Source organism: Trachypithecus francoisi, unplaced genomic scaffold (assembly GCF_009764315.1).
Source record: "Trachypithecus francoisi isolate TF-2019V2 unplaced genomic scaffold, Tfra_2.0 Lachesis_group3, whole genome shotgun sequence".
Lineage (NCBI taxonomy): Eukaryota > Metazoa > Chordata > Mammalia > Primates > Cercopithecidae > Trachypithecus > Trachypithecus francoisi.
Genome location: NW_022681468.1, coordinates 2,673,582 through 2,701,479, shown reverse-complemented (window position 1 = coordinate 2,701,479; position 27,898 = coordinate 2,673,582). Strand labels below are relative to the sequence as shown.

The window sequence follows — 27,898 nt, the reverse complement described above, 5'->3', positions numbered from 1 at the left end:
TCCGCCCGTCTGGGCCTCCCAAAGTGCTGGGATTACAGGCTTGAGCCACCGCACCCGGCCGGAGCATTTTATTTTTAAGTGACGTGGTCTCATTCTGTCACCCAGGCTGGAGTGCAGTTGTGCAGTCATGGCTCACTGCAGGCTTGACTCCTTGGGCTCAAGTGCTCCTCCCACCTCAGTCTCCTGACTACCTGGGATTACTGGCATGCACCACCCTAGGAATTTAATTTAATCATTCAGCACTGGCCAGCCCCAGGCTCCCTCCTCCAGGCACTTGGCTCCCCATCTCCTTGGCTGGTCTGGGCTGGGTGGGTTTGCAGGGCTAGACCCAGAAGGTTGTATTTTAGCAGAGTTCTCTGCCAGACTTGAAGGTGCAGGCCAGGGTAAGCGCTTGGAGAGCTGTAGCACCCCTTGCAGGAGGATCTGTGAGGCGTGGTGAGACCCCAGAGGAGATGGGGGTACCTGTACTGCCATGGCCCCACACTGAGGGATGAGTATTGCCTTCATGCCAGACGAGGAGAGAAACGACAAAGTGGAGCTGTGCAATGTGGAGACGGATCCCGCCTTCCTTCTGGCCACATGGAGACGGATCCTGCCTTCCTTCCCGCCATGTGAAGACAGATCCTGCCTTTTGTTCCTGCCATGCAGAAATAGATCCCGCCTTCCTTCCCCGCAGTGTAGAGATGGATCTCTCCTTCCTTCCCGTCATGTGGAGACAGATCTCTCCTTCCTTCCCACCATGTGGAAATAGATCCCACCTTCCTTCTCTGTCGCGTGGAGACGGATCCCGCCTTCCTTCCCCGTCGCGTGGGGACGGATCCCGCCTTCCTTCCCCGTCGCGTGGGGACGGATCCCGCCTTCCTTCCCCGTCGCGTGGGGACGGATCCCGCCTTCCTTCCCCGTCGCGTGGGGACGGATCCCGCCTTCCTTCCCCGTCGCGTGGGGACGGATCCCGCCTTCCTTCCCCGTCGCGTGGGGACGGATCCCGCCTTCCTTCCCCGTCGCGTGGGGACGGATCCCGCCTTCCTTCCCCGTCATGTGGGCCTGTCAGGGGACTGGGAGGGACAGGTAGATTCTTTCCGGTCTCCTGCCAGCCCACTCAATCCCTCACTCTGGGGAGAGCAAGGATAAACTGTGTAGGATAAAGTCACCCCCAGAATGGCTAACTGGTAGCTGCAAGGCTTCATATTCCCTGGGCCTGGGCCAGACAGTTCCCATCAAAGGAGAGCCTGGTGCTGGCAGGGTCTCCCACAAAGGATGCTTTGTTCATCCATGGAAATAAACACTTCCCCTGGATACTCCTGGGGCCCAAGTGTAAAATGGGGTGTATGTTACTCTTTAACAGGTGACTGACTCCATCCAGGTCATAAAGCTCTTCTGAACTAATTTCCTGGAAGAAAGGTATTACCATCGCCAGCTTGGGTGTTTATTAACCACTCCCACGGTGGTAATGCAGCAGCCAGGAGTGGTTGCTGCCAGGACGCTGGGCTTACCTTCTGAACTTTGCCCTGAGAACCAGAGCATGGCGGGCCACCCTCCTCAGCTTTCCCCAAACCAGCAGGGAGTTGGCAGCAAAACCAGGGGCGTAGCGAGGGTTGCTTTCCTCTGCTGCAGTGAGAAACCTGTCTATCTAATCCCCACCTCCCCTGCAGCCACTCTGAAAGAACTGGAGTGAACATGGGCTCCTGGCAGGGAGGAGGTGTCTACATCGCCAGGATGGCCCCTGGCACCGAGGACCAACGCACCCCCACCGCCATTGCCACCCACAGCTGGACTTCCAGACCAGGGCCGCTGGGCTGACAACCATGTGTCAACCTTTAAAGATGAAATAAAACTGCACGAAATCGGGAGGTTTAAAAACCAAAATATAAGGGACCCAGATGGGTGTCTCAATGGTGGAGAGAGATGATGAGCAGAGCTGTGGGGAAGGAAATCCCCTGGCCCGTCACGCGGCGTGGATCACGGGTGGACGCCAGGCCCGAGGACGGCTCGCGCACAGGCTGGTGGGAGACCTATAGGCCTGTGCTGAAGATGAGCCAGGCTAGTCGGATGTCCCATTCAGGTTTGGACCATAAACAGAGGAGGGAGGCTCCTTGGAGAAGGGAAATAGGCCAAAAGTTCGTGTGGGTATCATGGGGCCCCACACAGCATCGTGACCCTCCTCAGGAGGAGAGGAGCAGAGCAGTGCAGCAGGGAGCAGGCGCAGGGAGGAGAGACGATGGCTGGGAAGTGAGTCCAGGAGGCCCCAGTGGGACGCAGAGCCAGGATCTCCTAGGCCACTCTGTGTCCAGGGCCAGCCACGGTTCTGGGATCCAGGAGGCCTGGGGCCCACAGTGTCTTCTTGGGTTCTCCCAAGATACTGTGTCCTGACAGGGCCAACATGGGTAGATCTCAGCTTCTTTTGACCCCCCATGAGAACAACTTAGAATGGGCGTCTGGATACTGGAGTCTGTTCTCCTTCGAGGCTCCATGGCTGCCTCAGTTCACGGGCTGGGAGATGAGGAGTGGAGTTGGGGCTGTCACTTACATGAGATGAGGGTGGGCCTGTGTGGCGAGCATAGAATCAGACACTCACCTTCTGATGAACTTACATCAACTTGTGTTGGCTCAACTGCTGGGCATGCTGGGACCTGAGAGCTGGGTGGGCAGGTGGGGAGAGGTGGGTATAAGCCTGGCTCCTAAAGACAGTGCAGTCTGCCCAAGGGAGCTGGTGAGTGTATGCAGCTCGGGTGGGAAGGGTCACCGGAAGGGTATTCTGGTCAGCAGCGACAGTAGCTACGTCTTAGTTTTGGTATATATGTATGTATATGTACCATATTGGGGATTGGAGGACAGTCCCTCCCCTCCTGGAGAGAGGGGAGCATGGAGAGAAAGGCAGGATCTCTGGGGCCCAGCTTGATGCTCAGCTCAGGGCGGGAAAATAGTGGGGAAGCCCAGTCTCTTTGCTGACACACATGGTGGAGAGGTGGAGGGAGACTGAGGTTGAGCCGTCTCCAGGTCTACTAGAAATTGAGTTTAGGACAAGACCAACTGCGCCCCAGGCACAGGCAGGGGTGGCTCCTTGAATGCTCCCAGCCATCATCAGGCCTGGTGCAGTGAGCACACAGCCGGGCCTCACCTCCTGCAGCAGGGCAGGCAGGGCGGCAGCGGAGGGGATGGGAGCCCAGCCCCAGGTATGCAGCCTCGCTCTGTGGCCGCTCTCCTCATGACACCTGGAAGCTGGGCTGGGGGCTTTTCTTCCGAAGGCGGGTGCACCCTGTGCTGTACTTGGAGGAAAACTGCTGTGCTGACTGGGCAGAACTGCAGGTGGTTCAAGTCTTTGCAGAAGGCCGTGCTCCAGGCTTCCTTCAAAGGCAGGCTCTTTTAGGTCCGCGGGCTGCACTTGAGCATGCGTCAGAGTCTCCTGGACGGCTCCTAAAACACAGCCCTGGACCCTATCACGGAGGACCCAAAGCAGGTCTTGGGTGGGGCCCAAGAACCTGCATTTATGACAGGTTCCCAGATGCTGCTGTGGCGGCCCCAGGAAACCCTTTGAGAATCGCCACTGCAGGCCATCTCGGTTAGAATTTGATTTGTAAACTTTCACATCTGCAGTTCCTCTTAGACGGGAAGGCGCCTTCTCAAGCACAAGTGAAACAACACTCTCCACTTGCTGGTGTTCTGGGGCTTGGGCTGCGCGGAAGGATCTGTGTGTGAGGCAGAGCCCCTCAATTCCTCTGGGTGGGGTGGGGAGGGGAGATGGCCTGGCAGTACCCGTGGCTGGGGGCAGAGCTATCCTGTGGGCTGGGGAGCCTGCCTGGGTGGTGAGACGTGCTGGCACAGGCTCTGCGGCCGGCAGCGCCTCGTCACAGGGGTGAACTTCAGAACCGCCTGGGCTGGCATGGGAGGGCGCGGGTGCTGGCCTCCCTGGAAAAGCCACTCAGCTTTGAGACCACAGAGGAGATGCAAACACAAGCCTTTGTCTTCACTCCTTTTCGAAAGAGAGAAAGCCCGAATCTCAACAGCAGAGTGTCTCCGTCAGTCCCACGGTTGTCCTCAGCCTGGGGAGAGCCCGAGCTGGCCAGGACGGGCAGCTCCTCTGTGTGGCTCCTTGTGGTCCCCACAGTAGTCCCTTTGTGGGGCAAGGGGAGGCGACGGGTGTCCTGCCAGTCTCCTGGATACTTCAGGACACGGGTAGGGCCACTGTGGTGTTCCCACAGTTTTGAGATATCAAGTCACCTGAAGGCAGGTGATGTGAACAGCACAGTGGGTGGTGTGGGCAGGGTGGCTACCCTGGGATACCTGCGTGCTGCCCACATCCGCTGAGGTGGGGATTCGTGCTCAGGTGGCTTACTGGGGGGTGTGGAGGAGAGCAAGCTTCTCAATGCTTATGGAAACAGGAGAAGACAAGCAGGAGGTGGGTTTCAGGAGCCCAGGTCCTGTTGAGGCTTGCAGCAGCTTGATCCTAGAGCGTGCCTCGCAGTCAGTGGTCACACGCTGCAATGGGGAAACATGAGCCTCCAGCACTTTTTTTGAGACAGGGTCTCACTCTGATGCCCAGGGTGGAGTTCACGGTGCCATCATAGCTCACTGCAGCCTCTAGCTCTTGGTTGGGCTCAAGCAATCCTCCCGCCTCAGCTTCCTGAGTAACTGGAACTACAGGCATGTGCCACTGTGCCATTAAAAGAATTCTTTTTTGGCCGGGCACAGTGTCTCACGCCTGTAATCCCAGCACTTTGGGGGGCCGAGACTGGCCGATCACTTGAGGTCAGGAGTTTGAGAGCAGTCTGGCCAACGCGGTGAAACCCAGGCTCTACTAAAAATACAAAAATTAGCTGGGCGTGGTGGCGCACGCATGTAGTCCCAGCTACTCGGGAGGCTGAGGTGGGAGAATTGCTTCAACTCAGGAGGGGGAAGTTGCAGTGAGCCGAGATCACCATTGCACTCCAGACTGGGCAACAGAGCAGGACTTCGTCTCAAAAACAAAACAAAACAAACCATTTTTTTTTTTTTAAGAGATAGGGTCTCACTTTGTTGCCCAGGCTGGTCTCGAACTCCTGGACTTGGGCGATCCTCCCACCTCGAGCTCCCAAAGTGTTGGGATTACAGGCATGAGCCATCATTCCTGGCTGAAATTCTTTTTTTCTTTGTTCTTTTTTTTTTGAGATAGAGTCTCAAAGAAACTCTTCTTTCAGCCAAGGAAGATGCGTAATGAGCTTTGTGACCCCAGAAAGGCATGTGCAGAGTGTGGCTGAGAGTGGCAGGTGTGGGTGCCACAGTTTTTTGAGACAGGGTCTCACTTTGTCTCCCAGACTGGAGTGCAGTGGTTCAATCACAGCTCACTGCAGCCTCAACCTTCTGGGCTCAAGAAATCCCCCTGCCTCAGCCTCCCGAAGTGCTGGGATTATAGGCATGAGCCACCATGCTTGGCCAGCATAGAATTTTTAGAAACTTTTTTTTTTCTTCTTTTTTTTTGAGACGGAGTCTTGCTCTGTCGCCCGGGCTGGAGTGCAGTGGCCGGATCTCAGCTCACTGCAAGCTCCGCCTCCCGGGTTTACGCCATTCTTCTGCCTCAGCCTCCCGAGTAGCTGGGACTACAGGCGTCCACGACCTCGCCCGGCTAGTTTTTTGTATTTTTTTAGTAGAGACGGGGTTTCACCATGTTAGCCAGGATGGTCTCGATCTCCTGACCTTGTGATCCGCCCGTCTCGGCCTCCCAAAGTGCTGGGATTACAGGCTTGAGCCACCGCGCCCGGCCAAAACTTTTTTTTTTTTAGATGGAGTCTCGCTCTGTCACCCAGGCTGGAGTGCAGTGGCTCGATCTCAGCTCACTGCAAGTTCCGCCTCTCCGGTTCATGCCATTCTCCTGCCTCAGCCTCCTGAGTAGCTGGGACTACAGGCGCCTGCAACCACGCCTGGCTCATTTTTTATATTTTTTTAGTGGAGATGGGGTTTCTCCATGTTAGACAGGATGGTCTCGATCTCCTGACATTGTGATCCGCCTGCCTCGGCCTCCGAAAGTGCTGGGATTACAGGTATCAGCCACCACGCCTAGCCACAAACTTTTATTATAGCTTTATTGAAGTATAAAGTCTCCACATAATATTATGTCTACATAATATGGAGGTTACTGGTAAGTTTCACATTAATTGCACAATTTGATTTTTTTTTTTTTTTTTTGAGATGGAGTCTCACCCTGTCACCAGGCTGGAGTGCAGTGACATGATCTTGGCTCACTGAAACCTCCACCTCCTGGGTTCAAGTGATTCTCCTGCCTCGGCCTCCTGAGTAGCTGGGACTGCAGGCACATGCCACCACACCCAGCTAATTTTTGTATTTTTAGTAGAGACAGGGTTTCACCATGTTGGCCAGGATGGTCTCGATCTCTTGACCTCACGATCTGCCCACCTCGGCCTCCCCAAGTGTTGGGATTACAGGCGTGAGCCACTGAGCCTGGCCGATGAGTTTTAACATATATATACACAGTCAAACCATCACCACAATCAAGAAAATGAACAGATCCATCACCCCTCAAAGTCTCTTCCTGACTTTTTGTAATCAATCCCTCCTCCTCCATCTCTGCTGCGTTTCCCTTAGATGAGCCCAGGAGTTCAAGACCAGATAGCATCTCTCTCATTCCTGATATTGATTGTATCTTCTTCCTTTATTTTTTTCTTGATCAGTCTGACTAGTGGTTTATCCATTTTATTGACGTTCTCAAAGAACCAGCTTTTGGTTTCATTAATCCTTCTCCATTGTTTTTCTCTTTTTCATTTCATTTCATTTTTTTTTTAAGGTGGGGTACTGCGGCCGGATGCCGTGGCTCACACTTGTAATCCCAGCACTTTAAAAGGCCAAGGTTGGAGGATCACGAGGTCAGGAGATTGAGACCATCCTGGCCAACGTGGTGAAACCCTGTCTCTACTAAAAATACAAAAAATCAGCCGGGCATGGTGGCATATGCCTGTAATCCCAGCTACTCAGGAGGCTGAGGCAGAAGAATCGCTTGAACCTGGGAGGTGGAGGTTGCAGTGAGCCAAGATTGCACCACTGCACTCCAGCCTGGGTGACAGAGCAAGACTCCATCTCAACACACACACACACACACACAAAAGATGGAGTCTTGCTATGTTACTGAGGGTGGTCTTGAACTGCTGCTCAAGCAGTCTTTCTATCTCAGCCTCATGAGTCTGGGATTTAAGGCACATGCCAGTGTGCCCAGCTCTCTGTTTTCTATTCCACTGAAATACCTAATTTCTTAACTTTCCCATCCTTGGCTTGGGAAAAATTTGCTCTTTTCTTTGTGGTTTCTTATGTCTCATATCTGGTCCACCTAACAGGCTTATTTCTGTTAATTAACCCAGTGGAGTCTATGTTGAGCATCAGTATCTTGGAGTTCAGTTATGGGAGACTCACTGCTTCCAGACTGATTAGCTCTGGAGGACAGGCTAAATCCAATTTCTGCTCTGGCAATAGAAAGAGCTACCAGGTTCTTGGACCACAATAGCTGCACTGAGCATGGTCCTTCCATCTGGCCTGGCCAGGAAGTCAGAAACCATTCTCTCATTTCCTTGTCATTAGTAATAGAGTAATTGGTAATATAGTCACTAAAGATATCCCTTACTCTATTTTACCAAGAGCTAAGAAATTATTTTTTAATTGGCATCCTTATTTAATTAAATTCATTAAAAGATATGAGTACCTACCATAAATGCCCAGTCCTTTGTTAGATATCAGGCTTACAAGAGATGAATTCATGTCCTTTACATACATCTGCAATTTATCATCTATCATCCTACAATTGCTTCATAGTTTATTTTTGGATGATGCAATTTAGGTTCATTACAAATCCATTAGCTATAGAATTACAGAGCTGAGAGAGAGTCTGGAGGTCTTAATTTAGAGATGAGAAAGCCGAGGTCCAGAGAAGTTACAGAGTTTGCCTGAAGCCACACAGGCAATGAGCAGTAGCTCTAGTCGGAACCTGAATCCAACCTGTCTGAATGATCTCAAGTACAGGGGCACAAATACAGGGCACAGGCTGTGCACAAATAAGGCATTTGCAGAAATATATACATATATATATATATATTTTTTTTTTTTCTTGAGACAGTCTCACTCTGTCATCCAGGCTGGAGTGCAGTGGCGTGATCACGGCACACTGCAGCCTCGACCTCCTGGGATCAGGTAATCCTCCTGTCTCAGTCTCCTGAGTAGCTAGGACTACAGAACGCACCACTATGCCTGGCTGATTTTAGTATGTTTTGTAGAGACAGTTTCATTATGTTGCCCAGGCTGGTCTTTAACTCCGGGGCTCAAGTAATGTGCCCACCTTTGCCTCCCAAAATGCTGAGATTACAGATGTGAGCTACCACACCCACCTAGAAGTCTCCTTTTAATATAAACTACTAGAGATACATGCTATTTAATGTGGCAGAATTCCTGACGTGAAGCCTGGCAGATGTATGGTGAAACAAAGAGCTCATGAAATGTGTGTGGAAGGAGGAGTGTACTGGCTCATACCTATATTTCCAGCACTTTGGGAGAGCAAGACGGCTACAGTGAGCCCTGATCGCGTCACTGCACTCCAGCCTGGGCAACGCTAGGGAGACTCTGTCTCTAAAGAAAAAAAAAATTGGTGGAGTGCTGTGGCTCATGCCTGTAATCCTAGTACTTTGGGAAGCCGAGGCAGGCGGATCACTTGAGGTCAGAAATTCGAGACCAGCCTGACCAACATGACGAAATCTCGTCTCTACTAAAAATACAAAATTAGCCGGGTGTGGTGGCTCATGCCGGTAATCCCAACTACTCGGGAGGCTGAGGCAGGAGAATCACTTGAACCTGGGAGGCAGAGGTTGCAGTGAGCAGAGATGGCACCACTGCACTCCAGCCTGGGCAACAGAGCAAGACTCCATCTCAAAATAAATAAATAAATAAAAAGTCTGTAACTTAGACTCATTTTCTTCATACAGTTTTAAAAAATTGGCCACAATATATCAAACACTTAGTGAAACTGTCCCCAAAGACTGCGACTACTGGAAACACTTTTTTTTTTTTTTTTTGAGACGGAGTCTTGCTGTCACCCAGGCTGGAGTGCAGTGGCCGGATCTCAGCTCACTGCAAGCTCTGCCTCCTGGGTTCACGCCATTCTCCTGCCTCAGCCTCCCGAGTAGCTGGGACTTCAGGCATCTGCCACCACGCCTGGCTAATTTTTTTGTATTTTTTAGTAGAGACGGGGTTTCACTGTGTTAGCCAGGATGGTCTCAATCTCCTGACCTCATGATCCGCCCGCCTCGGCCTCCCAAAGTGCTGGGATTACAGGCGTGAGCCACCGCGCCCGGCCTAGCAACACTTTTTACATGGCATAATAAAACCAGAACGATACTCTGTGTGCTTTTTACTTGAGGCTTACTATGATTTTTAAAATGTTAGTATTCTTCTTTGACCAGTCCTAATTTTCATCAGTTCTACAAACACTTGTAATATTCCAACTCCAACATCATGGCCTGATTTACAGTTTTTACTGAGGTGGGAGCAGCATCATTTACTTCCTCTCCATGACCACTGTCCCGAGTCGCGGCATGCACTCCACAAAGTTCAGGAAGCGTGGCTAACCTCTGAGACCCCGACCCTCTTCCCCACGCCATGCATTTGGTGCCAGTGGCAGTGGTAGAAGCAGGGCTAGGGAGGCCAGCGCCAGCTGCTGCTTTCTTTCTTTTTTTTGAGACGGAGTCTTGCTCTGTCGCCCAGGCTGAAGTGCAGTGGCCGGATCTCAGCTCACTGCAAGCTCCGCCTCCCGGGTTCACACCATTCTCCTGCCTCAGCCTCCCGAGTAGCTGGGACTACAGGCGCCCACTACCTCGCCCAGCTAGTTTTTTGTATTTTTAGTAGAGACGGGGTTTCACCATGTTCGCCAGGATGGTCTCGATCTCCTGACCTCGTGATCCGCCCGTCTGGGCCTCCCAAAGTGCTGGGATTACAGGCTTGAGCCACCGCACCCGGCCGCCAGCTGCTGCTTTCTCCTGGGGAGGGAGGGCGAGCTCTGTGGGAGCCTGCAGCCTCCTCACAGAGATGTCCCCAGAGTGCAGTTGTTAGGCTGGTGTTGGTGGGGTTTGGTGAACTGTCTTGGTTGCACGAACTGCTTGGGGTTATAGAAATGGCTAGTAGTGAATAACTTCCTCTCTGAAATACACTTTTTCCCACTTTGTGAAACCCACCTCCTCTGGATGCTGGAGCAAGGAGGCCACATCAAACTCTGCCTGCTGCCTGCTCTAATTAGGTCGTGGAATCCCAAGGAGCTACCAGTGCAGTGAGTGTAGCTCAGGATGACATAATGTTACTCAGCAATGGGCCCAGTGTCTGACATGCATAGAAGCCAACACTATGGCACCAGCTTTCGACAGAAGAAAAAAGCTTTATTGTGAATGGACTGTAAGGAGATGGGAGGCAGCGCTTAATTCTGCCTCCCTGAGCGGGGGTGGGTCCAGCTTTTATGGCATTCCTAGCTGGTCCCAGGTGACGCCAGCGTAGCTGGCTGGCCAAGCTGCCGGTAAGGATGAGGAGGTTAAAGCGTTTCCCATGTGTATGCCTGGGCAATTCTGGCTCCGCGTCAGCTAAGTAACTTAAGCGCTGGTTAATTGGCTAGAGCTGGTCCCTCGGTTACAATAATGCCAGGGCCGAGGTTTGCTCCCTGCAGCTCTGAGCTGCCTAAACCTTTGGCTCTCCTTTTGATGGCTTCTAAGACTCAAATACCAAATGCTCAAATTTGTTTTTTTAATTATATGACTTTTTTTTTTTTTTTTTTTGAGACGGGTTCTCTCTGTTGCACAGGCTGGAGTGCAGTGGCACAATCTCAGCTTACTGCAACCTCCACCTCCTAGGTTCAAGCAATTCTCCTGCCTCAGCCTCCCGAGTAGCAGGGACTACAGGCATGTGCCACCATGCGCGGCTACTTTTGTATTTTTAGTAGAGACAGGGTTTCACCATGTTGGCCAGGCTGGTCTTGAACTCTTGACCTCAGGTGATCTGCCCACTTTGGTCTCCCAAACTGCTGGGATTACAGGCATGAGCCACCACACCCGGCTGACTTTTGTCTTTAAAGTGACATGTCAATTCAAATTTTTCTCAGCCAAACAGTATTCATTTGATGTTGTATATTGGAAGTTTTTCAAATTGCAACACTTGGCCTTTTTATTGTAAAGTGGGATATATTTTTTCAAACATAAAGATGGATCTTGAACTGGGCGCGGTGGCTCATGCCTGTAATCCCAGTACTTTGGGAGGCCGAGATGGGCAGATCATGAGGTCCGGATATCGAGACTATCCTGGCTAACACGGTGAAACCTCGTCTCTACTAAAAATACAAAAAAAATTAGCCGGGCGTGGTGGCAGGTGCCTGTAGTCCCAGCTACTTGGGAGGCTGAGGCAGGAGAATGGCGTGAACCCAGGAGGTGGAGCTTGCAGTGAGCTGAGATCACGCCACCGTACTCCAGCCTGGGCGACAGAGGGAGACTCCGTCTCAAAAAAAAAAAAAAAAAAAGTTTTTATAACAGTAAACAGTTCAGTCCGGAGTTGTAAACTTAGTTTAAAAAGTAAGGTTTTTTGTTTGTTTATTGTTTGGGGCAAGGCCTCACTCTGCCACCCAGGCTGGAATGCACAACCCTAGCTCTCACTGCAGCCTTGGATACCCAGGCCCAAGCGATCCTCCCACCTCAGCCTCCTGAGCAGGTTGGATTACAGGCGTGAGCTGTCACGGCCAGCTAATGTTAAAATAATTCATTTGTAGAGACAGGGTTGCTCAGGCTGGTCTCAAACTCCTGGCCTCAAGCAATCCTCCTGCCTAGGCCTCCCAGAGTGCTGGAATTACAAGCATGAGCCATTGTGCCTGGTTTAAAAAATAAATTTTTGTTCCTAATTAAATGAGGGTTTTCTGACATTTTCCCTCTAGACTTAGGTGTTCATTAACTCTGGCCTATATTAAAGAGGGAAACAAGTGAAAAAGCTGAGTCTTTCTTTATAGTAAGAGACATCAGGGCATACGGTTCTTGTGAAGAGTGGCGATGAGATGGCCACTGTCTGACAGAACCGCCTGCAAGTTTGCAGAGTCGTTATCTTCATTTCCCGGGGTTGCACAGTGCCAGCTTCTCAAACAGGTATTGTAATACTAACAAAGGCTTCTATCACATGGCTTTTTTTTTTCTTAAGTATCTTAAAAAACTTTTTATTGGGAAAAGTTAAAATGTATGCAGAGCGAATTCTGTAACGTACTTCTAGACGTCCATCCCCCACCCTCTACACATCACCAATCTCATCCCATCTAGAGACTCCGTCCCCCGATCTGTTTTGACTGGCTAGTATTTGCTGGTGTTATCTTCAAGTATCCTAGGTATCACTTCACACCTACATACTTGTGCCTGCATTTCTTTTTTCTTTTTGAGATGGAGTCTCACTCTGTCGCCCAGGGAGTGCAGTAGCACAATCTCAGCTGACTGCAACCTCTACCTCCTGGGTTCAAGCGATTCTCCTGCCTCAGCCTCCCAAGTAGCTGGGATTACAGGTGTGTGCCACCACGTCTGGCAAGTTTTTGTATTTTTAGTAGAGACAGGGTTTCACCATGTTGGCCAGGCTGGTCTTGAACCCCTGACCTCAGGAGATCCACTGCGCCCGGCCTCCACCTCCATTTCTAAAACCAAAGACATTTTCTTTAATAACTACAATACCACTATTGTGATGATCACCGAATAAGATTAACAATTCAACATCACTTAACACCCAGTCCATGTTCAAATTTCCCTGTAGGTACCAGAAATGCCTTATGGTGGCTGGTTTGTCTGAAGGGTGGAAGCAGGGTCCATGCTCAGAGCTGGCTGTTGAGCAGGGGCTGGGCTTGCTTGAAGGCCCATGTGAAACAAGGCCTGATACTGGCACCCATCAGACGGTTCCTAACAGCACAGACGTCCAGGATTGTGTCTGCCAAGCACTGGTACTGTGTGTTTGCAGGTCTGTTCTCCAGACTCTGCATTCAAGGAGTGAAAGGAATGTGTACTAACCACCACTGCATCCCCAGTGGTAACGCACGCCCAGCACAGGCGAAGGAGCTCTCTGAAGCCGTGCTGCAGTCCGAGTCTCGATTCTGAAGCGGGTCAGATTTTGAATCCTGGCCTACCAGTTAACCAGTTTGGTTTGTTAGCCAGGTAGTTACCCTCTAGTACAAACTACTTATCCTGTCTGGGCCTCCATTTCTTCAGCTGTGAAATGGGGTGATAGTATGGGCTCACAGATTATCGTGCAGATGAAAATGAAGCAGACTACGGCCTGGCACCCTGGAACTCAGGATCTGTTAGCCCTACAGAGACACAGCTCCCTCGAGGGTGGCAGGAAGCACACCCTCCAAAGCCTGTGGTTGGGGTGCGTGTACCCCTGGGATACAGTGACAATCGACAAGAAACACCGTGCCTTCTGCCAGAGGCTCATGTGAGGCTAACTTAGAGCACATTGTTTAAAATGACACTTTCAGCTGCCTGGGAGCCACTCTCTCTCCTCCCAGCTTTTGGGGTTACTCTGTAGTGCACTTGGAAAAGCACTGCATTAAGTCAGAGCAGCATGAATGCGTAGGCTCTGGGACAAAAAGCCTCTGGGATTCCTTCCTGAACTGGCCCTGTCCACTCCCGTGGCTCTCTGTGCATACCTCTTACCCATTGGTACTGCCCTCCAAATGCTCCTTTAAACAGATCCTCCTGGCCGGGAGCTCCTCGCCCACGGGGAAGCCCAGGTGACATCCTCTGGCTCCACCTACAGGCTGCCTTCGGGACAAGACCTGGTTGTTTCCAAAACCCTGAGGGATTAAGTGTGTAAGTGAGTTTTGGGATAGCAAATATAATTCTTTCTTGTTTTCTTTTTGAGACAGGGTCTCACTCTGTTGCCCATGCTGGAATGTGGTGGTGTGATCTCAGCTCACTGCAGTCTTGACCTCCTAAGTTCAAACAATCCTCAAGCATCAGCCTCCCCAGTAGCTGGGATTATAGGTGCACACCACTACGCCTGGCTAATTTTTGTATTTTTTGTAGAGATGGGGTTTTGTTATGTTGCCCAGGCTAATCTCAAACTCCTAGGTTCAAGCGATCTGCCCTCCTCAGCCTCCCAAAGTGCAGGCGTGAGCCACTGCGCCCAACCTACCCTGGTAATTTGCTGAAGGAAGCCTTAAGTGGTAAAGGGAGAAGAGGAATGGCCCAGCCCTTGTGGGGAAGCCCTCCTGGGTCAGACACACCAACCTCTGCTTCCAGGGGAGTGGGGGTGGGCAGCTCCCACCCGCCCTCACCTCCCTTTGGATGCGAGTTCAGGTTCTGGGGGTTCAAGTCCCAGCCCCAGTGCTTGCTAATTGTGACTTCTGTAGCGTGTTACTGCCTCCCAGCCTGTTTCCTGTTCTGACAGTCAGGGCCTGTACTGATGCCTCGCTAGGTTCTAAGGTGGACTAAATGCACTAAGATGCGTGACACAGGGCTGGAGCCTGGTGTCAATGCAGTGGAATGTGAAGGCTGTGGTAGGGTAGGCCTGTGTTCTTTGTATCATTAGAAATTTTCCAACTGGGGTCCTGGCATCCGCACATCCTGGATGCTTGTTAGACATACAAGTCCTTGGGCTCCTTCCTACAGCAGTGCAATCAGAAACACTGGGGCCCAGCTCACTGTGTTACGGTCTTCCAGGTGATTCTAATGCATTCTCAAGCCTGAGCAGCTGGGCAGATGGATAATTTTAAAGGTAGGGCCTTTCTGTACCACAGCAGATTCATCTTCTGAAGGCAGAAGGGAACAAAATGTGTTCATAGGAAAAATGCAATTCCTGTGTCAGAACCAAACCCTCTGAATCTCACACGACCTGACGCAGACTTCCACTGATGCTGTGTAATGCTTTCCTGCAACCTTCTCACACAGCCCAACAACCCTGAGGCTGCTGGAGGAAGACATGACCGGTTTTAACCAGAAGAAACTGAAGCTCAGAGAGATCTCAGTCGTCTGTTGGACATCTACCATGGGCCAGAGCTAATGAGGCTAAATGCCAGAGACACATGAAAAACAGGATGGTCTCAAGAGGACAGGACACCCAGGGTGCAGCCACCACCTCCATTCCACAGCTGCTCTCCTCTCCTACCCACCTGTAGAGTGCCAGATTTCAAACTGGACTCACTTTGATCCCCATGCTTGCTGCTTTAGAATCTTTTTAGCACACAATTTAGGGATCTTGGTAACTGTCTCAGATGGAGATAAACATTATGCAGTATGCGTTTGATACTAGCCTAACTAGAATCAATTGGCTTTATTTTGTTTTTCAAATGGCTTATTATGTACTTTGCCTTGTGATTATTTCCTGATTCAATTTTCTCCTACAGCTTATAATTTCAACTACTATGTCATTGAATGCTACCTTATTTCTAAAGGATTTCATAGTTTAAATCTTTCTCTTATTTATCCTCATAATAACTGTAAGTTAGAACTTACATAATTAACATGTCCATTTTCCAAATAAGAAAACAGAGGTTCAGAGAGGTCACAAGGTAAGTATCAGGATCAAGTTTAATAAACATTTATTAAGCAGTAGAATCCAAGTGAGTGCCTGGATCCTGATCACCAACTCCTGTGACAACTGAGATAATTATTTCACAATGATGGGTGGCTCAGTGAGATTCTGATTGCATCTGCTGCATGACAAATGATCTATTCAGAGTATGTCCGACACACTGGAGGAGGCTGAGGGGGTAACACACTGAAAGCGGGACCAGGTAGCAGTGCATCTCACAGATCCATTTATTCATGCCATGAAGTAAATGGTACTTATACAAGTGTACAGGGACGTTCCACGCTCCCCATCTAACACGGCTTGCTTAAATTTACAGGCGGACTGACGTTTTCTTTCACGTGTACTCCAAGTAAATCTGGTTAGTGATGACCAGGAGCAGGCGCCGAAGCTTTTGAAAGAGATGCATGTATAAATACAATTTAAGAAGGAAGGAACAAGTTGGGTGTAATTTATTAAACAAGTATCAAAAAAAGCTGATCAACAGTCCAAAAATATAAACAACACCTTTCAATACTATTGAAAAGTAGGATTATTTCTATATGAAACACCCAGAGTGCTTCAGGGCCCACATAATGACAACAGACAGCAGTGGCCACCCACAGCACAAGGAAGAGAGGGGCAGGGAAACACCTCTTCCTCAAACTCAGGTCGCCAGTCCTGGGTTTGTGTAACATTCAAATGGCTACAGTTTCATCCTCACTCGGGCCTAAATTTATAAGGTGCTTTCTTTCAAAATACATTAAAGGCTGGGTGCGGTGGCTCACGCCTGTAATCCCAGCACTTTGGGAGGCTAAGGCGGGTGGATCACCTGAGGTCAGGAGTTCGAAACCAGCCTGGCCAACATGGTGAAACTCCATCTCTGCTAAAAATACAAGAAATTAACCTGGTGTTGTAGCTGTAATCCCACCTGTAATCCCAACTACTTGGGAGGCTGAGGCAGGAGAATTGAATCTGGAAGGCGGAGGTTGCAGTGAGCCAAGATTGTGCCACTGCACTCCAGCCTGGACAACAGAGCGAGACTCTGTCTCAAAAAACGAAAACAAAAAACAAAACAAAACCATTAAAAACACATCATTAGCGGGAGGGCGAGGCGGGTGGATCAGAAGGTCAGGAGATCGAGACCATCCTGGCTACATGAAACCCCGACTCTAAACAAAAAATTAGCCAGGAGTGGCGGCGGATGCCTGTAGTCTCAGCTACTCAGGAGGCTGAGGCAGGAGAATGGCGTGAACCCGGGAGGCAGAGCTTGCAGTGAGCCGAGATCGCGCCACTGCACTCCAGCCTAGGCAACAGAGCGAGACTCCGTCTCAAAAAACAAAACAAAACAAAACAAAACAACAAAAACAAATCAAAACCATTCAAACCACATCATTAGGGAACTTCTAGGACAGCATGCTCACACAGCTCACTTGCGCTTCCCTATTGGTGATGCTATCGACTACCTCTAATTCATCCATTCCTCTATTACTCCTGGGAAGTTTTACTTGATCCACTTGACTATAAAAAGCAGAAATTTAGAATTCTCTTTTCCAGCAGGCACAGCAAACTTCAAGCTGTGAAGCATTTCGACTGCATCTTACATATGTACTGAACCATGTATCAGTTTCAATTCAGAACAATGATATGCCTTGTCCTGAAAAGACATGATAGTGTTTTTCATTCCCAACCATTTTCAGAAGCAAAAATCTTACCTTTCAAAGCCTTACTTCTTTTATCTAAAATAAAAGGAAGAAAAAAAATCAGTCATATCAATGCTTTATAAAAATGCCTTTGTCAAAATTAACATTTAGCTGAAGGCATTGTAGCTTAGGTAAAGCAATTCAGGAAGCGTTCAAAAAATACATCTTATAGCCAAGAAATGGTAAAATTCCTATCAAATATGTTCTATGAACAGCTAACAGCCCTTTCAAATTTGCAGGGCTCCTTACCCTCTACAATGTCCTAAACTCTAGTCTCGCAGCATAAAGTTTTCTCTTTCCTCTTTGTAATCAACGGCTTAGGAACATGTGATTGGGCCACTGCTCTGCTCTACTGAGAACCAAGTGGTTATTCCTCTCCTCTAAATTGTATTACAAACAAATTTCAAATATTCAGAACAGCTGAAAAGGTGCAACGAAATACCACATACCATGAAACCATACTTTAGACTTCATCTCTTAAAACGAATGTAACACCACTCTCACATCTAAGAAAACTCACAATTCTGATATTAAAGTCTTGTTCAAAGTTCCCCAACTGGGCCAGGTGTTGTGGCTCATGCTTGTAATTCCAGCACTTTGTGAAGCCACGACTGGAGGACTGCTTGAGCCCAGCAGTTTCAGACCAGCCTGGGCAACATGGCAAAACCCCATCTCTCCAAAAAAAAAAAAAAAAAAAAAACAGTTAGCCAGGTGGTGGTGGTGTTGGGCATAGTGACAGGCACCTGTGGTCCTAGCTACCTGGGAGGCCGAGGTGGGAGAATCACCTGAGCCCAGGAGGTGGCGGCTGCAGTGAACCATGATTGTGCCATTGCGCCCCAGCCTGGGTGTCGGAGTGAGAGACAGTCTCCAAAAAAATAAAACAAACAAACAAAAAAATTCCCCACTATCCCCAAATGTCTTTTATAGCTGACATGTGCTCCCTCTATTTTTACGAAGGACTGTAGGTAGCTCTGATGTTCATACCTAGTTAAAACCCTGTAGTTCCTTTACAACGTGAATTGTGATTCTTTTTGAAAATCATTTTCTTCCTGACCTCAAAAAAATCAAACATAAAGAAACGTACCAGCAGCCCGGATTTTATAAACGATGAAGCCCATCAGCCCCATTCCTATCCAAATCTCCTGGTAAACTTGGGTGTAGTAGGGCTTCATGGGGATCCACACATTTTTAATAATATTTTGAAGCATCTGAAAATGAACACAGTGATTAAAAATTAGAATGATTATTGCTCTACGCCTAACTGGTAAAAGATTTTAATTTGTTAAGTTCAACCCTATTTCCCACGACTGCTACGGAGCCTTGCCTGTGTCAGACCTGTTCTGCACTCACGTGAGACTCACGCCAATTTTTTTTTTTTTTTTGAGACGGAGTCTCGCTCTGTCACCCAGGCTGGAGTGCAGTGGCCAGATCTCAGCTCACTGCAAGCTCTGCCTCTCGGGTTTACGCCATTCTCCTGCCTCAGCCTCCCGAGTAGCTGGGACTACAGGCGCCCGCCACCATGCCCGGCTAGTTTTTTGTATTTTTTTTTTTTAGTAGAGACGGGGTTTCACTGTGTTAGCCAGGATGGTCTCAATCTCCTGACCTTGTGATCCGCCCGTCTTGGCCTCCCAAAGTGCTGGGATTACAGGCTTGAGCCACCGCGCCCGGCTTTTTTTTTTTAAGGTGGCGTCTCACTCTGTCGCCCAGGCTGGAGTGCAGTGGTGCAATCTTGGCTCACTGCAACCTCTTGCCTCCCAAGTTCAAGCGATTCTCCTGCCTCAGCCTCCTGAGTAGCTGGGACTACAGATGCGTGCCACCCCGCCCAGCTAATTTTTGTATTTTAGGTAGAGATAGGGTTTTGCCATGTTGGCCAGGCCGGTCTCGAACTCCTGAGCACAGGGGACCTGCCAGCCTTGGCCTCCCAAAATGCTGGGATTATAGGTGTGAGCCACTGTGCCCGGCCATTTTTTTTTTTTTTTTTAAAGTAGTGGTGAGAGTTCACCATGTTGGCCGGGCTGGTCTCAAACTCCTGACCTCAAGTGATCCGCCCACCTTGGCCTCCCAAAGTGCTAGGATTACAGGTGTGAGCCAGGGCCTGGCCTGGGACTCATGCTTTCCACAGTTCTTCCAACTCAACCCATCGCCAGGGCCCCCTCCTCCCACCTTTGGCCATCCTAGCCACTTCTCATTCCTTACATCGCAGAGCTCATCCAGCACCTCTCCCACCCTGATGCCATATATTTTTGTATTTTAGGTAGAGATAGGGTTTAGGTAGAGATAGGTACATTACTTTAATGTCTAAATGGAAAATTAGTATCTTCTCATCTTCATGTTATGAATGTCACATTCAAAGCTGAAAAAGAATATGGCCAGGGCATGGTCATTTCCTTGTGAAACTCACGCCAGGCTGGGCACCCTCTGATCAGCTGTATCTCCATCTTGAAGTCTATTGCTAAATACACACCAGATGACGTGAGACAACGAGGTCTCTTCATAAGAACTGCCAATTATGGTAGAACTTCTTTAATGAATAAAGGTAGTTACTTAATGAATTACTGAATTTGATTGGGAAAAGCCATTAAATTCTGAACTTAGTTTGCTTGTATGTGCAGGTCTCAAAATAATGCTTTTTATTACTTTTACAATTTACTCTCGCAGGGCGTGGTGGCTCACGCCTGTAATCCCAGCACTTTGGGAGGCCGAGACAGGCGGATCACAAGGTCAGGAGATCGAGACCATCCTGGCTAACACGGTGAAACCCCGTCTCTACTAAAAATACAAAAAATTAGCCGGGCATGGTATTGGGCGCCTGTAGTCCCAGCTACTCAGGAGGCTGAGGCAGGAGAATGGTGTGAACCCGGGAGGCGGAGCTTGTAGTGAGGCGAGATCGCGCCACTGCACTCCAGCCTGGGCGACAGAGCGAGACTCCATCTCAAAAAAAAAACCAACAATTTACTCTCTACTATAGACCCCAAATTAGATGCCCTCATTTTCATTTTAATATGCTTTTTAACATCTGAAGTGGTCTATTAAACTACAGTCAAATAGCTGTGAGGAATGACTAGATCTAAGCACTTCTCATTTCACTTGGAAACTGCTTTGGCTGGGTGTGGTGGCTCATGCCTATAATCCCAGTGCTTTGGAAGGCCGATGTGGGAGGGTCACTTGAGTCCAGGAGCTTGAGACTAATTTGGGTAACATAGGGAGACCCAGTATCCACAAAACATAAAAAAATTAACCAGGTGTGGTGGTGCTTACCTGGCTAATTTTTTATGTTAGTCGCAGCTATTGGGAGACTGAGGTTGGAAGACTGCTTGAGCTTGTGTGGTTGAAGATGCAGGCAGCCGTGATCACACCACTGCACTGCAGCCTGGGCGACAAAGTGAGACTCTGTCTCAAAAAAAAAAAAAAAAAAGAACGAACAACCGAACTGTGCGTTGGCTGCGACCTGTAATGCTGGCTCCACTCCGCCCTCCCTGTGCCGACACCTGAGCCCCACTCACTGCTCCTTTCACATCACTACTCAGGCTCCACAGGATCCGACTGCTCGGCCGCGTTCTCCCCTTTCCCACACTTCACAGCTCTGCCTGTCGGCTTGACAGCACTGAATCCTTCACAAGCCCAACCTAGTCAAAGGTAAATGGCGGCCCTCAAATCACCGAAACACTTGGCAAATGTGCACTGAGCATGTACTAGGCGCCAGACATTGTTTTAGGAGCTGAGAAACAATAAAGGGCCAGGATATCTGGGAGAGGAATCCTCGGCATCGGCAGAGACTGAGGTCAGAATGAACTTGGAGAGCTGGAAGGAAAAGGGAGGCCACGGTGCCAGATTCAAATCCTGACTGTCACTTCCTAGCTAACTTAAACCGCTTAAGTTTTCTCATCAATATCATGAAGAAAATTCAGTTTAGAATCTGGAACTGGCCTGGATGGGATTTGAGGGCAGCTGGTGGGGGCTGCAGAGCCCCTTCGATTCCTCCCCCACTGTGGGAGCTGAGCTACTGGACACAGGAGCACCACAGGGCACCGAACCAGGAACTAAGTTAGTGTCTTGAGTCAGGCAAGAATGGGGAGGCCAGGCCAGAGCCACCGCAGGGACTGCCCTGATGTGGTTAGTTCTGTTTCCATCCCTTTAACAGCATTTTAAAAGTGCTTTTCGTACTTACTTCCTACACTGCTTTCCACTCCTATAAAATGGGTACTTGGGGAAAGCTGCCCAAGGTTCCGCGGCAGGTTACCAGGACTGCACTCACACCAGATCTGTACGTCATGCTCCCGATGACGAGAACCTGCCTCCAACACCTGCTTTCCTGCTCTTCCCTATGAGAGGACTTATTTAGATTTAGGCAAGGATGGTCGTGAAGGCTGGCCCGAGGTGTGACCTTGCAGGATGTGGCTGTGTCCTTCTCCTGGAACACCTTGCAGATAGTCCGCCCTCAAATTTCCTGTCCTCAAACTGTACTTGAATGCTCTGACAGAGTTTCCAAGAAACCAACAGCCCTGCTTTGGGAATATGTCAGAGATGATCCAAACAAGACCCAGAGGTTTCTGGAAGCCCCAGACTAGAAGAGTTCAGAGGCATGGAGTGAATCCCTCTCTCTCTGCAACGACTGAGAAGGAAGCATTCTACAGGACCAGTGGGTCTGGAAGCCTGGGAATCCTGGGCTCCAACACCAGCCCTCCCTGGTCAGCTCTCAACTTTGGGCAAGTCCTTTTAGCTGTTGTTTCAGATGTTTCTTTTTCTGTGAAACATGGGTACCTCCACCTGCCCCCACAGGGCTGTCAATGTAATTCAGAGAGGAAACCTAAAGGACCCAGCCTAGTGTCTGGTATGGAATAAAAATCCAGAGAATGGGCTGGGCACGGTGGCTCACGCCTGTCATCCCAGCACTTTGGGAGGCCAAAACGGGCAGATCACTTAAGGTCAGGAGTTCGAGACCAGCCTGGCCAACATGGCGAAACCCTGTCTCTACTAAAAATACAAAAATTAGTGGTGGTGGGTACCTATAATCTCAGCTACTCGGGAGGCTGAGGCAGGAGAATCGCTTGAACCCGGGAGGTGGAGCAGAGATTGCACCACTGCACTCCAGCCTGGGCAACAAGAGTGAGACTTCCCCCCACCCCAACAACAACAACAACAACAACAACAACAACAAAGAATTCAGTGAATGATCACAGCAGTAACAGAATTGATACAAATATCCAGTTGATGGCTATAATTAATACTAAGCCACTGGGATTCTAAAAGAAGGAAGACTTAAAAATGATGTCCTCATTTAGGCCAGTTAGGGGCTTCGGACAGAGCAAGGTCAGATGAGGGTCTAGAAGGAAAAGGGCAAAGTAAACTGGGAGGGTACAATGGCTACAGTAAGAAGGGACTAAAGAAACTGAGTCATCCTGACATTTTGCTCGGGGCCCAGGCACCCTGGTATGATCTCCTTACAAAATTACCCTTGGTCCCCAGTGCAACAGGGGCCTGCTATACAGTAGCTTGCAAATACCTTTCTCCCTCCTTTCCCCTTGACTTTAGTTGCCATATTTGCCTGGACAAGTGACATGTTCCCAATATATATTAAAACAAGGGCCCCTACTTTTTTTTTTGAGATGGAGTTTCACTCGGTAGTCAGGCTGGAGTGCAATGGCGCCATCTCAGCTCACTGCAACCTCCCCCTCCCAGGTGCAAGCGATTCTCCTGCCTCAGCCTCCCGAGTAGCTGGAACTACAGGTGCCCACTGCCACACCCAGCTAATTTTTGTATTTTTAGCAGAGATGGGATTTCACCATGTTGGCCAGAATGGTCTCCATCTCTTGACCTCGTGATCCGCCTGCCTCGGCCTCCCAAAGGGCTGGGATTACAGGCGTGAACCGCCGTGCACAGCCGGCCCCTACTTTCTTCTTCTTCTTTTTTTTTTTTTGAGACAGAGTCTCGCTGTGTCACCCAGGCTGGAGTGCAGCGGCGCGATCTTGGCTCACTGCAACCTCCGCCTCCCGGGTTCAAGCGATTCTCCTGCCTCAGCCTCCTGAGTAGCTGGGAAGCTGGGACTACGGGTGCGTGCCACCACACCCGGCTAATTTTTTGTATTTTTAGTAGAGACAGGGTTTCACCGTGTTAGCCAGGACGGTCTCGATCTCTCGACCTCGTGATCGGCCCGCGTCGGCCTCCCAAAGTGCTGGGAATACAGGCGTGAGCCACCAAGCCCGGCTACATGTTCCCAATATATAATAAAACGAGGGCCCCTTCTTTTTTTTTGAGGCGGAGTTTCACTCGGTCGTCAGGCTGGAGTGCAATGGCGCCATCTCGGCCCACTGCAACCTCTGCCTCCTGGGTGCAAGCGATTCTCCTGCCTCAGCCTCCCGAGTAGCTGGGACTACAGGAGCCAGCCACCAGGCCCGGCTAATTTTTGTATTTTTAATAGAGACGAGGTTTCACCATGTTAGCCAGAATGGTCTCCATCTCTTCACCTCGTGATCCGCCCGCCTCGGCCTCCCAAAGGGCTGGGATTACAGGGGTGAACCACCAAGCCTGGCCGGCCCCTACTTTCTTGAGTCCATTCTGCCCAGGAACATTTCCTAGCTGTGTGTGTGTGTCAGTTTTGCAGCACCAGACCTTTTAAAAATCCATCTTATTCATAGGTCAAACGTGTGTCTACTGTATCCACTTAAGTCTGCAAAGTTTTGGCACATTACATTAAGGGCAAACTATTACCGGACACTGGAAATGGGAAATGTCTGACCCGCGAGTTCCATACAATTTCAATCACCACCATACGATCTCTTCAGTTTCCCTGTTGCCTCACCCAAGTTGTCACGTACAGCATAACGTGGAGGACAAGCGTGGTGCAAGGAAACCTGAGTTATAAAGGAGAGAAGGGACTGGATGTGGAGTCAGAGTGCTTGGCTTGGTCTCTGGCTTCTCTAACTCTGCGTAGCCTCCGGGTTAGGCGGCTGAACCTCTCAAGGCCAGGGGACGCTGCCTGTCAAAAGCGTGGGAGAATACAGCCGCACTGAGCGCGTTAACGCCAAGAAGGGAAACGCGGCGCAGGCCTAGGCGATGCTTACCTCTGGCAACCGACCCTGGCCTGTCTCCCTTTAGAGAAGGGGAGGCCGGGCGGAAAACCAGCCGTGTGCCGGCGGAGGGGTGGGACCCCAAGGTCAGCTGGGGCCAGGCGGCTTCTCGCCCTCCCGCCCCCGCCGTCTCGCACCTCGGGGGCCAGGTCTAGGTCCCCGCACTCACCTTGACGCAAGACAGACGCCTCAGAGAGCACCACAAACCTGCAGCCAACTCAGAAAGGTCACCGAGCGCGCACGCGCGCGCAGGGGCTGCCGGGAAGGCGGAAGCAGTAGCTACGCCGCAACGCCAAAGTGCCTCCCCAGCGGCGCCTGCGCACCACAGCGCCCCCGGCGGCCGCCTGGTGCCGCAGGCAAGAAGTGGCGGGGACAGGATGCGTTAGGGGTGTGCCCGCGTGTGTCACCGTGGGGTGGCTAACCCTCCACATCTTCCCATGACTGATGGGTTTCCTGGGACGCAGGACCTTCAACGCTGAAACTAGGAAAGTTCTACACAAACCGGGAGGGTTGGTTAACCTAAAGGACCCTCTTTACTGTTATGTTAAAGACTAAGTCTCCCATTTCAGTGGTGTGTCTTGCCCCTTTGCATTGTTAATTATTTGGCTCTGCATGTATAAAATATATGTATTTTGAGACGGAGTCTCACTCTGTCGCCCAGGCTGCAGTGCAGTGGCACGATCTTGGTTCACTGCAACCTCTGCCTCCCGGGTTCAAGCGATTCTCGTGCCTCAGCTTCCTGAGTAGCTGGGATTACAGGCGCCAGTCACCACGCCCAGCTAGTTTTTGTATTTTAGTAGAGACGGGGTTTCACCATGTTGGCCAGACTGGTCTTGAACTGATCTCAGGTGATCCACCTGGCTTAGCCTCCCAAAGTGCTGGGATTACAGGCTTGAGCCACCGCGCCCGGCCTGCTCAGCACATTTTTATGTCTGTATTCTGTGCACATTCTCAGCAGATTAATATAAAACTCCCACAGGAGCTCCAGACACTGGACTTAACAGTCTTTAAAAAACTATAAATATATATATACACACACACATGCCGGGTGTGGTGGCTCGCTCTATTTTTTTTTCCCAGAAGTATTTTGCAGTAGAGAACTAGAAATCATAAAGAAAACAATTTAGCGAGCGGATCACCTGACGTCAGGAGTTCAAGACCAGCCTGGCCGACATGGTGAAACCCCATCTCTACTAAAAATACAAAAATTAGCCGGGCGTGGTGGCAGGCGCCTGTAATCCCAACTGCTCAGGAAGCTGGGGCAGGAGAATCACTTGAACCGGGGGGCAGAGGTTGCCGTGAGCTGAGATCTCGCCATCGCACTCCAGCCCGGGCGGCAAGAGTGAAACACCGTCTCAAAAAAAAAAAGCCAAATAAAAATTGGATGGAGGCTGGGCGCAGTGGCTCAGCACTTTGTGAGGCCTGTAATCTCTAATCTCAGCACTTTAGGAGGCCAAAGCAGGCAAACTGCTTGAGTTCAGGAGTTTGAGACCAGCCTGGCTAACATGATGAAACCCCTTCTCTACTAAAAATACAAAAATTAGCTGGGTGTGGTGGTAGTGCGCGCCTGTAATCCCAGCTACTTGGGAGGCTGAGGCAGGAGAGTCGCTTGAACCCTGGAGGTAGAGGTTGCAGTGAGCCAAGATGGTGCCACTGTATTCCAGCTTGGGCGACAGAGTGAGACTCTGTCTCAAACAAGCAAAACAAAAAAAAATTGGATGGGTTTGGCAGATTAGACAGTTGAAGAATAAACTGCAAGATAGAAGAAGCCATTCAGAAAATAAGAGGCTACAGCAGGAAAGGCCATCATATGGGTAACTGGTATCTTAGAAGGAAATGAAAGAGGTGAGGCAGAAATATTTCAAGAGCTAATGGCTGAGAATTTTCCAAAAGTGATGATAAAAAAATCATGCCAAAGATTCAAAAAGTCTTACAAAAACCAAGCAGGCAGATAAATAGAAACAAAACGATACCTTGAAATCTCACACTAAAGCCACAGAAAAGATAAAGATAAGAATCTCAAAGAAAATAACCACCAATCAAGAATTCTATACACAGGGAAATTGGCATTCGGAAAAGGTGAAATAAAGATAGTTTAGGACAAACTAAGACTGAAGAAATTGTGCCAGGCATGGTGGCTCATGCTTGTAATCCCAGCACTTTGGGAGGATTGCTTGAGCCCAGGATTTTGAGACCAGCCTGGGCAATGTATTAAGATCCCATCTTTAAAGAAAAAAAGAAAAAAAAAAAGAGGAAATTATTAGGTTTTGAAGGGAAGGCAAGGGTTAAAGACAGACAAGACACACACACACACACACACACACACACACACACACACAGAGGATGAAGCAGGAGAGGGGAGAGAGGAGAGATGGTGGCTTCACCAGCAATGCAGGTTTACTGCCAGCAAAAACCTGTGGAGAGGGTAACCAGCTTAGTGCCCGAGCTCACTGCTGCTTCCAGGCTGGGGTAATTCTAGGTCTGGGCTGGATGGGTCTGGGCAGTATGGCTTGCTGCCTGGCAGGATGTGATCAGGATGTTCCTGTGGTCAGGCAGGATGTTGCTTATGGCCGGAGCCCCCATGGAAAGTTTCGCTCTGACGGGGGTTTGTGAAATGGTGGGGGGTTTATAAAATGGTGCAGCTAGGACTGAAATAATCTTGAGCAGATTCACAGTAAAATAAATGTTCATTATTCAGGCACAAGGAAAACGAGCTCAGATGTGTCAAGATAAAATAATAAAAAGGCTTAGGATCCAGTGAAAATCGTCCTTTTCGAGATGGAGTCTTGCTGTGTCACCCAGGCTGGAGTGCAGTGCTGTGATCTCAGCCTCCGGAGTAGCTGGGATTATAGGCGCCCACCACCACGCCTGGCTAATTGTATTTTCAGTGGAGACAGGGTTTCACCATGTTGGCCAGGCTGGTCTCCAACTCCTGACCTCCTGATCCACTGACCTCGGCCTCCCAAAGTGCTGAGATTACAGGCGTGAGCCACTGTACCCGGCCCGGATCCAGTTCAAATAGTTTATTCAAGCACAAAGTATGAGGCATCTAGGTACACCCGAACACCAAAGAATGGTAATTGGCCCAGCACTTTGGGAGGAGGGCGGATCACCTGAGGTCAGGAGTTTTAGCCAACCTGGCCAACATGGTGAAACCCTATCTCTACTAAAAATACAAAAAGTAGCTGGGCGTGATGGCGGGTGCCTGTAATCCCAGCTACTCAGGAGGCTGAGGCAGGAGAATCACTTGAACCCGGGAGGCAGAGGTTGCAGTGAGCCGAGATCGCACCATTGCACTCCAGCCTGCGGGACAAGAGACTTCGGCTCAAAAACAAAAAAAACAAAAAAAACAAAAACAAAAACAAAACAAAAATTAGCTGGGCATGGTAGTAGACGCCTATAATCCCAGCTACTCAGCTGAGGCCAGAGAATCACTTGAACCCAGGAGGCAGAGGTTGCAGTGAGCTGAGATTGTGTCATTGCAGTCCAGCCTGGGCGACAAGAGCAAGACTCCATCTCAAAAAAAAAAAAAAAAAAAAAGTGATCAGTGCTCAAGTGAGGATTGTTCATACAGGCAAAATTAAGGGCTGAAAACTGAGT

The 27,898-nt window shown here is 49.7% G+C and overlaps 2 protein-coding genes across 5 annotated transcripts; both read right to left on the bottom strand.

The window, feature by feature from the left end:
* Nucleotides 1-119: 119 nt before the first annotated feature.
* On the bottom strand, nt 120-14,942 carry LOC117069633. Its single transcript, XM_033188012.1, has 3 exons — nt 14,849-14,942; nt 3,119-3,918; nt 120-2,544 (listed from the first exon to the last, which is right to left on the bottom strand). The coding sequence occupies exons 1-3, from the start codon at nt 14,940-14,942 to the stop codon at nt 2,524-2,526; spliced, it is 915 nt and encodes a 304-aa protein (XP_033043903.1). The 3' UTR covers nt 120-2,523.
* Nucleotides 14,943-15,542: 600 nt separating this feature from the next.
* ATP5MPL (ATP synthase membrane subunit 6.8PL) lies at nt 15,543-24,572 on the bottom strand. Of its 4 annotated transcripts, XM_033191115.1 has the most exons (5): nt 24,468-24,549; nt 20,490-20,621; nt 18,316-18,439; nt 17,244-17,267; nt 15,751-15,940 (listed from the first exon to the last, which is right to left on the bottom strand). In XM_033191115.1, the coding sequence occupies exons 3-5, from the start codon at nt 18,437-18,439 to the stop codon at nt 15,912-15,914; spliced, it is 177 nt and encodes a 58-aa protein (XP_033047006.1). In that variant the 5' UTR covers nt 20,490-20,621; nt 24,468-24,549; the 3' UTR covers nt 15,751-15,911. The 4 variants fall into 4 exon arrangements, with proteins under 4 accessions (XP_033047005.1, XP_033047006.1, XP_033047008.1 ...); XM_033191114.1 differs by lacking the exon at nt 20,490-20,621 and having other exon boundaries at nt 15,543-15,940; nt 24,468-24,572; XM_033191117.1 differs by lacking the exons at nt 20,490-20,621; nt 24,468-24,549 and adding an exon at nt 24,293-24,440.
* Nucleotides 24,573-27,898: the final 3,326 nt, after the last annotated feature.